Consider the following 12,821-nt stretch of genomic DNA (forward strand, 5'->3'; position numbering starts at 1 on the left):
AAGAGTTTTCTGGATCTGTGATTTTTATGTTAATGTACAATGCAAGACCTATAAGATGTTGGTAGTGGACTTTTGCAGCTTGAGCCATCCTTTGCTTTGTTTCCTGACTTTCATTGTTGTGACTATTTAGTCTCTCTGAGTAACAAATCACGGTATTCTCCCCAAAGGCAGTCTGTGGTATCTATTTATTTGACACTGCTGATGTGCTCTGAAGTGTGAATATCTCAGACAGATATATTATTAATCATTAAAGTTCAAAAGCTTTTGGGTAGGTCAGAAGAGTACAAGAGGATTTGACATACAGGATGATGTGCACTTTGGACAGGTATATAGAGAGCTGGAAATAAACCAATACAAACTGTATACTATCATGTCTGATTACTGCCCTGAAGATCTTTCACATACATGGATACTGGGGTAATGCCAGAGTAAAGTAGCGAAATTTGATGGCATTTGGACCCTATAAAGACTTTTTTGTTATAAGTATTTATGTTCTTTTTTCCAGCAATTCAACTGAATGAGTGGAAGTGATGTAACTTTTGTTCTCTTGCATCAAATTCTGCCTTCTCTTCTCTTTTAGTGCAATCATGGAACACAAAGAGCTGTTGAAAGTTCCGTGGGATTGGCAAATAGGTAAGAAAACACTTCATCTCACTGAAGATAGTTACTGAAGGAGGCGTGTTTGGGGAGGCAGGAACAGTTTCACAGGAGCCAGTGTTTGTGACTTTTCCATCAGTTACTGCTGAAGGTTGGACCACATGCCTCATAACCTTTCTTAAATGATCTGTCCTCCCATTGCCATAATATGCCTTCCTTGCACCATTAGGTTAAGCATATGGTTGCTGTAAGATAATTATTCAGAGAGGCATGAAGTAAAACAATAATGGGGTTCTATTTCTAAGATTCTATGCAACGCTGGGACAAATAAATGAGGGAGGTAGTAAAAGCCAAACCTTTTCAATGAACGCCAAAGAAAGAAAATGGAACCTAACAAAAAACCTACGAAAGTACTTGCAATGCATATTATTATAAAATCTTTTACAAGGGGAGCATTTCTGTATGCAAATGGTTAATGGCTAATTTCTTTCCAAGTAATCTTGGTGGATATAACATGTGTCTTTTAGATGAGTTTAGGTAGCATCATGCACGATGAAACTCTTACACTGTTTTGCTATGCAGTGGAACATATTTTCCCATTTCATTTTGGAAGCTGAATTTATGATCTAAGACTGCCTTTTAATTAGTCCAACTAACTATTTTCATTAAAAGCAAGTCAACATTTAGAAGAGTCCTGTAATCACTCTTTTCCTGTTTATGACAACAAAAGAAATAAAAGAATACTAATAGCATAAAGCCGATATACTTAGCAGGGGATTCAAGCTTTGGCAATCCATTGACAGTAACTTGTTACCTATTTCCAGGGTAGACATCAAAATGACACCTGAGAGGTGTGCAAAGGCAACTGACTATGTCAAGAATTCCTGAGGACAGGGGATACAAGTTGTGCGATACACCGTTGTTTCCTTCAAACTTAGTTCACAGTTTCCTCTCATCATCATAAACCTTAATAAAAACAGTGCATCTTCCACTAAACACTGCACCTACAAATCTTGGAGATTTGATGGTTGACCTGTAAAACTAAATGACAAATCAATTTAAAGTATCCATGGAGAAACACACTCAATTGCGTACTGAAAGTGTACTGACCTTCTTTATTCTGAGATAATTAGCATAATTGCATCAGTGTTTGTTTATATTTCATGATAAGGAGCTCAGGAACATAATTATTCAGGAACTAGCAATGGTCATAGTGAATTAATCTACTGTTCCTGTGAGTGTCATATATACTTACCTGGCAGTTCAGTTCAGTTGTAACTCAATATCAGTGAAACGTGCTATTAAAGTAAGGCCTTACTTGGTCTTTGATGACATTAAAATGTCATTGAAAGTTAGTCACTAATTCTGAAGAGTCCCTGCTCTTCGCAAGGAGGAGATCATCTTAGCAAGAGGATCATAGATATGTACTTGTTTTGTTAAAGCAAGAATTGGAAATACAGTGTAGTTGAATGGATTAAGTGGTGACAATGGTTTAGTTCTGCATTCTTTCTGGCTTCTACTGCACTTGTTGTGCTTTCCATTGCACTGGCAGTGATACAAGTTTGTCAAGTACTGATTGACAAATCTATGTCAGGATGTTCACGGCCTTGTCCTGAATAGTTATCCGCTGCAACAGATTCAAACTTGCAGATCAACAGAGTTAAATTGTCAGCCTTCTGAATGGTAGTGATAAAGTCACAGCAGGCAACCTAATAAATAACTCAAAGTGGCCTGTTGCCATCTGCCATAATTGTGCTATTAAGGATGGGTGAGCTACCTTTCAAATGATGTAAAATGCAAATTATTTTGAATATAAAGATTTAAAACCAATCTGTTATGTCTGTCATGTTTAAAACAGGCTGTGGGCCTCTTGGTTTTAATTTTGGAAATTCCCATTACGCGGCATCATCTTCACACTTAGTATAAATCAGTGTAGCTCTGCTTGAATCCTTGAAGGTTTAAGTATTAATACTTGTTGACAACCTGACTGAAAGGAGAATGATTTTACTGTTCTGATTGAGTGATTTCATTTGAGACCATGACACATTTTGTAGGGTGATAGATGAATAAATTAACGTCAGTTATTTAAGAGAAAAGCCAGTTTCACTCTCCAAGGAAGTGTCCTTTGTTACAGGGGTGTTGAATGTTTCTGAATGGTCTTTATTCCAGTAGGACAGTATTCCATTTCATCCTAATGAAACAACAGCTTTTGGAGTAAACATGCAAAGGCTAAAGCATGCAACCATCATCAGCATTCTCAGGACCTAAAACAGAAATTCCCAAGACATGTTAGTTTTGGTGGTACTTTGACTACTCCAGGAGTCCTTGAGGGCAGATTCCACCCATCTGTGTGAAGGTGCCTAGTTTTAAGAGAAGTAGGGGAATAGTGAGGGACTGGGGCTTGTTCAGCCTGCAGAAGTGAAGGCTTTGAAAAAGGGGTTATCAATGGAACAGAGTCAAAGCCTTCACAGCAGTGCATGGCAGGAAGAAGATACACAATAGGCAGACGCTGAAATGAGAGATTCAGACTTGATAAAAGGAATATCTTCACACTGAAGACTGACGGGCAGGCAGTGGAGCAGGTTACCCAGAGAGGCTGTGTAGTCTTCATCCTCAAGAGTTTCCAAAACCAGGCTGGGCAAAGTCCTGAACAGCTTGGTCTGATCTCACAGCTGGGTCTGGTTTGAGAAGGGTTTGAACTGGAGACCTCTTGAGTTCCCTTCCAGTCTGAATCTCCCCGTGATCCTGTATGCCCAGTTCATACACTTAATGAGACATTCACATCCAACCAAGCAAAACCAGTGACCTTAGCCATCAGGGTGAATGCTGACAGACAAGATGGGATTGCTTCCACCAATTTTAGACACCTGGGGTGTGGACATCTGATTTAGATAAATAGGCTTCCTTTATTGTCAGCAACAGTAAACAGGCATGACACAAATAATACTATGCTAAAGTTGCTGTCTATAAGAGTTTGGATAATCTGTACCCTAAAATGCCCCAGTCTCTTCATTGACCATCAATCTTCAGTATGTGCCCAGCGTTAGGTGTAAAGAATCCCACTCACAGCCGCTTTCATGCACATTAAGCGTTCAGTTCAGGACAATGCCAGCACATCTAAAAGCAGACAGTTACGAATGATGAGCTCCTCAGGGAGGAGCTGAGCAGCAGATCGTTATAAAAGCACCTCCTAACTTACCAGGTTGCTTTTTTCCCAGTGCATGCTACAGGCAGTCAGTGCCAGTGACTTGTTGCCTGGTTAGACACAGGACCCAACACCTGGAACTGCAGCTCTAGTGCTGATTGCCAAGGCTGCTGTTGACACTGCACTCAAGTAAGCTAGGGCTCCAAGTCTTTGACTTAAAACATATTTTTAGTGTGAAAACTGGCTGTCTAAGAAGCAATATCTGAAAATCATAGGATGCTACTTCCATTTTGTTTATTGTCACCACTAAATGCCATCCAGCTGGCGGGTATTAAGTGTATTTTTAAGATTGAAATGAAATACCACTTTATGTTCACCTCTGATGGGACAGCTACAGTTTAGGCAATTTTTCACTGGAACTGAAATGCCCTTTGGAAAAGCAGCCTGTGAAGTGCATGTAGTTGACTGCCAAAGAATATGAATACCAATGCAGTACCGTAAAATTAGTCTGTTAGTTGAGAGCATAACACAGCAAAGCACCTGAATATGTGTATTAAATCCAGACTGACTGGCAGGGGCTCAGTGGACCAGCTGGTGACTTGCAGACTGTGCTTTGAGAATGCTGACATCGGGTCCAGAATGGCTTTTGCGCCTGACCTCTACTTAACTTAAGCTTGGAAGAAAAGCTGATTTGATGCTCATGTATGCAACCAATTTCTCATTGATCAGTATACGCACCATTCAATACAATCATTTACCTCCTACAGAAGAGTTGCAGAGCTTGCATAAAGCAACTCTTTCAACCACTGACTAATTCTATTGTTAAGTCATATGCAGTGCACGACATACACATTTGCTACCTGTTAGCAAAAGCAGTTGCTTCCATGATTATCCATATTACGAATATAAATTCAAATTCATTATTATGCCATAGTAATTGATATACAGAATCTGACATTTTGTGACTATTTTGTGTATACACATTTTGTGTATTTGTTTTAGATGAATGTTCTCTTCAGATTCTTCTAAGGGATTCAAACTATCACAGCTGATTTTGTCCTTTAGATAGCAGATACAAGTCATATGGGCTGCCTTCCACCCCACCCCCCACACACACACCTTCTAATTCCTTTCAGGACTTTGGCAATCAGATTTTCTGCAACTTCTAGTCAATAACAACATGCCCTGAAGAACTGGCATGAGTCTAAATTTAGGCTTGTGCACAGATCAGCTGGGAATTCTGCAGCATACGGCAGCCTAAGAAGTATAATTTGCATGACAGCAGATGACTCAAGTGTTTGCTGTTTTTTTAACTTATATTGATTAATTTGCCTTGAGATTTATCAAGTAATAACTGAAGCAATGAATTCTTTCTGAGTAAGTTATTTACATTTTTAAATTAAATTAGATTTTTACTGTAATATATTTTTATTATATTAGTGTCTAACAATCTAATTTGTGTGAGGCATTCTGTAAACATGTAGCAAGAAATAGTCTCAGCTCCAGAAAGCCATATTAAGGAAGGCAGACAAAAAGAGATAGAAGAACAAAGGTGCAAAACCGTGAAGTAATTTGTCTGGTTTGGTAGCAAAATAGAACTAGGACCTCTGTCACTATAGTGTTGTCCTCATGCGTTCATCCACTAGCTCAATAACTCCTCTGCAAATAGTTTTGCATTCATTTTTTGGGTCCATCCCCAGAAAATATTGGGTCTCCTCCTTCCAACTCAGCTGAACTCAGTTGGTGTTGAGGATATGCTGTTCCTTAGGAGACTGGTTTGATGTCCATGAATGAATGCATCATTTCAGCCGAACTTAGGTTATACATGAGGTATTCACTACTAGTATAATACACTGATTTGAAATAGCACTGCTATTATGAAGACCAGAGAAAGGTCCTTGTGTCCACTGCTAATATACGGTTTTTCACTGGGGTTCTTATATATTTAGAATATGTTCTTAGTCTCTCTCTCTCTCTGTGTACCTCAGTGGTTTGAATCCATGTTTCTTTGAAAAAGCATTATTCATTCTTTTTCTAAAAACACAGTCTTCTTTCTCCCAACCTGAGTCATTTCTGCAGGCTTTGGAAGGTCACTTTGCTTCTTGTTTCTCTTCCACAGGCTTGTTGTATGTCGGTTTTAGCGCCTGTATGTTTGGCCTCTACAGCTTTATGCCAGTGGTCATAAAGAAAACCAGTGCAACTGCCGTCAACCTCTCCCTACTCACAGCTGACCTGTACAGCCTCTTCTGTGGATTATTCCTCTTCCACTACAAGGTATATGGAAAAGAGAGATATATTTGAGTAATAGCTGTACGCCTGAAAAGATATCAGTGCAGAACAATGAAACAAGAGAATCCTCCAAGCTTTGTTAGATCTACACAGTTAAAGTGCAGATTTTCTTTTTAGACTTCAGACTTCCCACACCAAAATCAGTTTAATGTTATGATTTCCAGTTGTTAAAGGGAACTCATTTGGTCCTGTTTTTACAAGTTTTAAGATTTGGGTATCTGATCATCAGCAGCTGTATCACTAATTTCAGTTTACTTGTCATAGGTAACTTTCAGCTGCTGTGACCAGACTCAGGGTCGCAGCATGAATAGAAAGACTGTTCCAAAAATCCCATAGAATTTATTTTCCCCAGTAACAAGGTTATTTCATTTACTCTGATTCTGCATCTATGTTCATAGCTGTCCATTAATTACATGTTCCTTCTCAGCCAAACCAATGGCTTGCTTTTCGGTGTAAATCCCAAAATGTGCAGTAGATTTATGGCAAAGTTAAATTTTTTCTCTCTCAGGTCCTTTAATATTTAAAGCACTATGTTGTACAGGTACACAATTTGGTCTACGATGGCGAGCAGTGACACTTCATTATTCACAAGTATCTCCTGCCAGTGTCCATCATGTGAAAGTGGCATCGGGGTGCAGTAGGCGATTGCTTTCTACTGTCATCTTTGTAACAACAGTATGAGGTTCAACAAGGCCAAGTGCTGAGTCCTGCACTTGGGACACAACAACCCCGTGCAGCGCTACAGGCTTGGGGAAGAGTGGCTGGAAAGCTGCCTGGTGGAGAAGGACCTGGGGGTGTTGGTTGACAGCCAGGTGAATATGAGCCAGCAGTGTGCCAAGGTGGCCAAGAAGGCCACTGGCATCTTGGCTTGTATCAGAAACAGGGTGGCCAGCAGGACCAGGGAAGTGATTCTGCCCCTGTAATCGTCATTGGTGAGGCTGTACCTCAAATACTGTGTTCAGTGTTGGGCCCCTCACTACAAGAAAGACGTTGAGGTGCTGTTCTTTCTGGCTGAAGCACTGAGAAGTAGAAGAACTTTGTGGAAGGGCCTTTACCTGAAATGTAGAATCAACTTCCCAAGCTGTCAGTGTTTCCTTTCACGCTCTTCAAACTTGCAGTAGTAATTTGAAAAGAGAGGCTATGTTCAGAGTACAAGTCGATTTAAAAGCCCATTTAATTATCTGGCTACTTCTTTAGTTAGCATGGTTTTAACCTTAGTCAAATCACCTCCTCCTTTTCTTTCTGTTTTACTATCAGGTGTCATTCTTTATGAGAAAGTAGAAGTATGAAATGTGCAACTTGCACTCAATAATGAAATCTAATATGCTAACATTAAATGATCTAAATTAATTCCCCTCCCAAGACTGTGTAATTTTGCTTGTTTTCTAGCTTCTAAAAAGCTGTTTCATTCCCAGTCAAGCTGTAAGTCTTCTTCACCCCCGCTCTCTTTCTGCTTATTCTTGCACTGGCCAATGGACGAAGCTCCACTTTACTGGGAAGCAAATGATTTTATGCTGAATTAGGATCAACTGAGTGAGTTTAGTGCCCCTTGCAGAATATAATTTTATCAGGATTTCAAGAAACAGTTATGATTTCTTCCCTGTGCTGTTGCTGTTATCACCAGACAGGTTTATTGCACCTGAAGCAGTAAGTCTGTGAAAATCCATGGAAAATGCAGGAAATTAATTTAACTGGGCTTTAGAGTCCCTGAAATCAGACTGAGGGTAAGATTGCATTCGAAGTGTTTTGACTCATTTGCATTTCATTTTTCTTATGCAGATATCTTTGCAGCACATTGAACAGGCCCATCGAAGCTAGTAATAGAACATGTTAACTTGACACAACTCTGGTGATACAGCTCAAAATGTTAGTTGTTCAAGGTGCTGTTGTATTAAAACATAAGGAGGTATGGCTTTCAATTTGAGATCAATGACTAGATAAGATTCTTAAGATTATCTGCATCCCCTAATAAAAGCCTCTCTTTTTATTTCTTTTGTAATCAATAATTGATTCCAGATATTCCAGAGGATGGGGAAAGGTATCTAGCCTCTTTGGTAGCTGAGTATTGGCCATTGCTGTAGCATTTACATATACAACCCTATATCCTCAATCCTTTTTTTTTTTTTTTAGATTCTCTCCATATTTGTGTATTTTTATGCAGTTTTGATGTTCAAAACTTTCCTAGTTATCAGCTCTCATTTCACCTTCTTAAGCACAATTAAATTATCTCCTGCTTTGAAAAACAAAGGCCATCAGAATCCTAAAACTTAACAGGTTGGTAACAGCTGATGTTACATGATGATAAACAGCTTGTGAGCCAAACAGGATGATGCGATACAAATGTGAGATATGCTGTGTGGAGGGATGCGTGGAGGAAATTTAATGTTCTCCGTAACAGGACTGTCCTTGTCCTCTCAGAGACTTCAATAGCCGTTCTTTGTCATGGGCACACCAACACCACTGGTAATGGAAACTCAGGACCAGTTCTCCAGATGTTAGAACTTCTGTATAACTTCTTTTTTTTTTTTTAAGCTTAGGAGTTATTCTTTTTCACATTTTAGTCTCAGCCTTAGCTTTATTTTTATGTGAATTTTTAAAGTTCATACTTCTCACTTGCAAGCTGTATGTTGTGTTTTAGTCATTCTAAGCAAATTGCACTCTCAATAAATAATCTAAACAGTTCATTTTATGTTTTCCACCAGCTAGAGCATGCATACTGATTGTGTTCTGCACCAGCAGGTCGAGTCACAGTATATTATATCATTACCTAGCAAGCCAAGCACAGTCAATTATATTCTGCCTTGGCAAATTCCTTCATTATTTTATGCAGGATGCAGCTATAAAAATTCAGACTTTCTGAATATAGTAGCCATTTCCAAATGAAGTAAATGCATGTATTTTGTAATAAATCAAGGAACTAATATATCTTCATTTAGAATTGTGGAGACTATCTGTCACAAAAGACTTGGCTACACAGATAAACATGATACTCAAAACCTTTCAGCGCTAGAAATCGGAAATGATGCTAGCTGAAACCTTGTTTGCTGATGCTTACTGATGGTTCTAAAAATGACTTTGCAATGCTAATTCCCTCCAATAGAAGTGAGCAGATGACAGCCTTCCCATTACGGCAAGAAGCAAACCATGAACGAGAGTGGGTTTCAACATAGTGGAGAAGAGGGGGCACAGGCTGGGAGCAATAGGTTCCAGTTTAATTTTTGTTAGCCCAGATCCTAAGCAATACCAGTGAATTGGGGATTTGCATAGGCTTCACTGAGGTGAAAATTTGGCCCTTACTGGAAGCAGAAGAGAAGAATTAGTACCCTCCATTAAAAGCGTGTACTTTGCTATTCTGATCCAAATCACTGAAACCAATATGATCTTTTCTGTTGGCTTCAGTGGGCTTCAGTTCATATTCCTAAATTAGGAAAGCCTGTCGCTTAAGGAATAATCTTTAAAGAAGTTCAGTTTCATGACTGTGGAGATAAAGGCCATGCCTTTCTGTCATTCAGTATGCTTCCCACAGTCCTTTTATTTTCATTTGTGAAGGATGGATATGACGTCTGTGATTTGGGAGCAGGAGGTAGAATGGGTTTACTTTGGGAGAGGATTGTTTGTTCATTAGTTTGTTTTACTTGGCAGCCACCCATAAACACCTCTGACACTTTTCAAATTTCAAATTATATATTATATTTCATACTTCAAATTATGTTCTTGCCTTTTTTTTTTTCCCCAACTTATCTGCAAGTATAAGCTGAAGTCAGTAAGATCCTTCATTTTGTTTGCACTTATTAGGGGACTGACATCTATGTATTTTAAACTTTGACAGTGGTGATGTCAGTGGTGCATCATTATTTCTGGCAGGCAGCGCAGTCTAAACTATTTTTTACATGTATTATTCATGTATATCAGTCATATACTTTAGGAGATTTTTCTGATGAAATTGAATATTCAGGCTGCTTGACCCATAAACTCTCTGTTTGAATGGAATTTAATGTTACAGGGCATTTATCCCAGCCTTTGATAGTCACGAGCATAAGTCATACTACTACTTTATTCTTTATGCCACTGTGTAGAAACCTACATGCATGTTTCCATTCTTTTCCAGACTACTACATTTCTTATAGTGGGACTCTTTCTCATCATCTCCGTTCTCATGAAGCTGAGTTGTCTCCATACCTTTCATCTAAGTGGTGTTTTAAAATATTCTTTTTCACATGTATTTAAATTTATTTATTTATTTGCATTTCCTCCTCCAGATTATAATCAATTAGAACATAGTTGGGCATCCATATTTGAAGAGCAGCCTTGAGGTGGAGAGGAGTTAGGTGTGTCTGTGGTTACACTTGAATGTTTATTCCTGTGACAGAAGGGCCACATCCGCTTACCCTTTGCCTGAGGGTGCAGGATGCTGTACAGTAAAAACTATCAAGTAAAATGCCAAAAAGAGTAGAAGCTGGAAAATGACTTGACTCCTACCAAGATGTCACACAGTCTGACAGTAGATTTTTAACAACACAGCACAGATATGGCAGCTTTCTGAAAATACTGCATTATTAAAAGAATATCCTTTCACATTCTCTTGCAATAGATTCATCAGCTGCAAAGCATGAATAGTGAAACATAGATACTCACTGTTTTGAAGCCATCAAAACAGAGTGTAAAAGAAGTGGCATTCATACTGTACAAGTTGTGATGAAAACTTCCATTTCAATAACATTTTTTCAGACACTAGCTCATCATAAATGTCCAGTTTTGTAGGTTGTTTTCAGGGCTTTTATCTTGGGATTTTTTTATATTTTTTTTTAATTATTTTTTTTTGTCTCATGTTAAAAGACTGCTCACAATAGAACTACTTAGGAGTTTTCTAGCAAAATGCCTAATTGCCAAACCAGAAATTCTAAGTGAAAATATCCTGTTTTCAGCATACTCCCAAGGAACACATGCTGGCATCTCTCAGACCCTGACTGTTGTTTTGCCGACTCATCTAAGAGGTTCCAGTGATGTGCAGTTTCCAGTGTTTTCAGCCATGTATTCCAGAACTGGAAGATCTTAGGCACAAGAAAAATGGAGTTACACAGGTCATGGATTCTGGAAGCCAGAAAATAAACCCCATTTCTGGGGTTTATTAGGCAGCCCAGAACTCCAAGAAGAAGCTTTTAAGATTTCCACGTGCCTGCCATGGAGGCAATATTGGCAGCTGCAGTTTTATGTCACCAGATTTTCCAGTAAGCACACATTGATTTAGAAACAACAGCTTTAGGTGTTTCATAAGAGAAGCAAATGCAGGATTTCTGGTTTTGACAGAGCTTCAGTTTCTATTTCTCACCTCAGTTTAGGATTTTTTTGTCATTTCTTTAATTACAGCACAATGGTTTGGTTTCCTAGCCAGAAACTAGATCATAATTACAGCAAGAAAACACCCAGGAGTTGATCTGCCTGTCTATGCCTTGGTCTATATTTTCTTAATCATGTAAATGAGATTTCTTAATATAATTAGTGAATGCCTGGTTAACAGGGTTTACTGACAACAACACTCTTTTGTACCTTGTTACTCCACACCTGATTTTCAACTCATAGTATAGTTTTTGGTTTTATTGTGTCAAAGATTAAATGGTCATAATATTTCTTTTCTTTCTCTATTTCTCCCCTCTTTTTATTATGCGTAACTTTTGAATCAAACCTTTTTATGCCTCTGTATCACATCTTCCTGCATGGCTTAAGTATTAAGATGTTAAAAGCTTTATTTGCAATTTCAAAAGAGCTTTTCAATTTGAAATCAAAATTCAAATCATGAGCAAAGGTTTTAAGTCCTAGCATAGAATCTATTGGTTTCCTCTAATTATGGATACAAAATGAAGAGTTATGACAGGACTGTAGTTTCCAACACTGACGTATCTCTATGTGGACAATGTTATGCTAAGGGCTGGTATTGCTTTCAGTTATTACAAAATACTCTTTCTCAAGTGTCTTGAACAAATAATTGGCTTTGGAGAATGAGTTGAACATGGATAAATAAACAGGAATATACTTTAATTATTTGAAAAAGGTAATTCATATCACTGTCATAGGACCTGAATTTTCAACACCTTGCAGAATTCCAAGTCCATCATCTCCAAGTCTTTATTGCTTTCTTGGCATGGTTAGGTGAGGAACAGCAGTTTTACGTACTCAGCTAGTGAGTAAAGGTTAGGGAATTGGAAGGGGGGTTGTAATTCAGGATGCTGTTTCACTTTGTATGTAATTTGAAGTCACTGCTGTCTGCACTTAGGAGAGGTGATCCCAGTAGTCTCTTCTGTCCCCATTTCTGTGCCCAGGCTCAACAACACTCCAGGCACATGGGTGCAATAGCAGCCAAAGGGCGTCAAGGATGTTGTACTAGTGGAAAATGCAACAGTATCCTTACATTTAACATAAGGCCCCCATCCACTGTTCATTTTCATTTGGAGTTAATAATTAGATATTAATAACTTAAAGAAATACAAAACATGACGTGTCATAATGATGGGCTTTGAGCACATGGAGCCAGATAAAAGTCACCTCAAATTACTTTTTTTTAATTAGTTTTATGTTTCAATATAAGGAAAAAGTTGTTCAGAGATCTCTCAAATATACCACAGAGTACATTATGAAGTTTAATATTACACTCTGAGGGAAACAAATAGTGTTTTTGAAAAAGTAATGAAGAGTCATGTGGAAGGTAAAAATGCTTCTAATTGCTGCCCAATATGAAAGTGCAGACGTATTAGCAGAAATCTTCCTGTTACTGAGAATATTTAATTCTTGAATG

The 12,821-nt window shown here is 38.4% G+C and overlaps 1 protein-coding gene across 1 annotated transcript in view; it reads left to right on the forward strand.

The window, feature by feature from the left end:
- The window catches only part of SLC35F1 (solute carrier family 35 member F1), a 239,403-nt gene that overhangs the window by 210,761 nt on the left and 15,821 nt on the right, over positions 1–12,821 (forward strand). Inside the window, exons 6-7 of the mRNA XM_054063953.1 lie at positions 581–633; positions 5,862–6,016. Of these exons, the coding sequence (XP_053919928.1) occupies positions 581–633; positions 5,862–6,016 (208 nt within the window). The remainder of the gene's footprint in view (positions 1–580; positions 634–5,861; positions 6,017–12,821) is intronic.

Source organism: Cuculus canorus, chromosome 3 (genome assembly GCF_017976375.1).
Source record: "Cuculus canorus isolate bCucCan1 chromosome 3, bCucCan1.pri, whole genome shotgun sequence".
In the NCBI taxonomy this organism is placed as follows: Eukaryota; Metazoa; Chordata; class Aves; order Cuculiformes; family Cuculidae; genus Cuculus; species Cuculus canorus.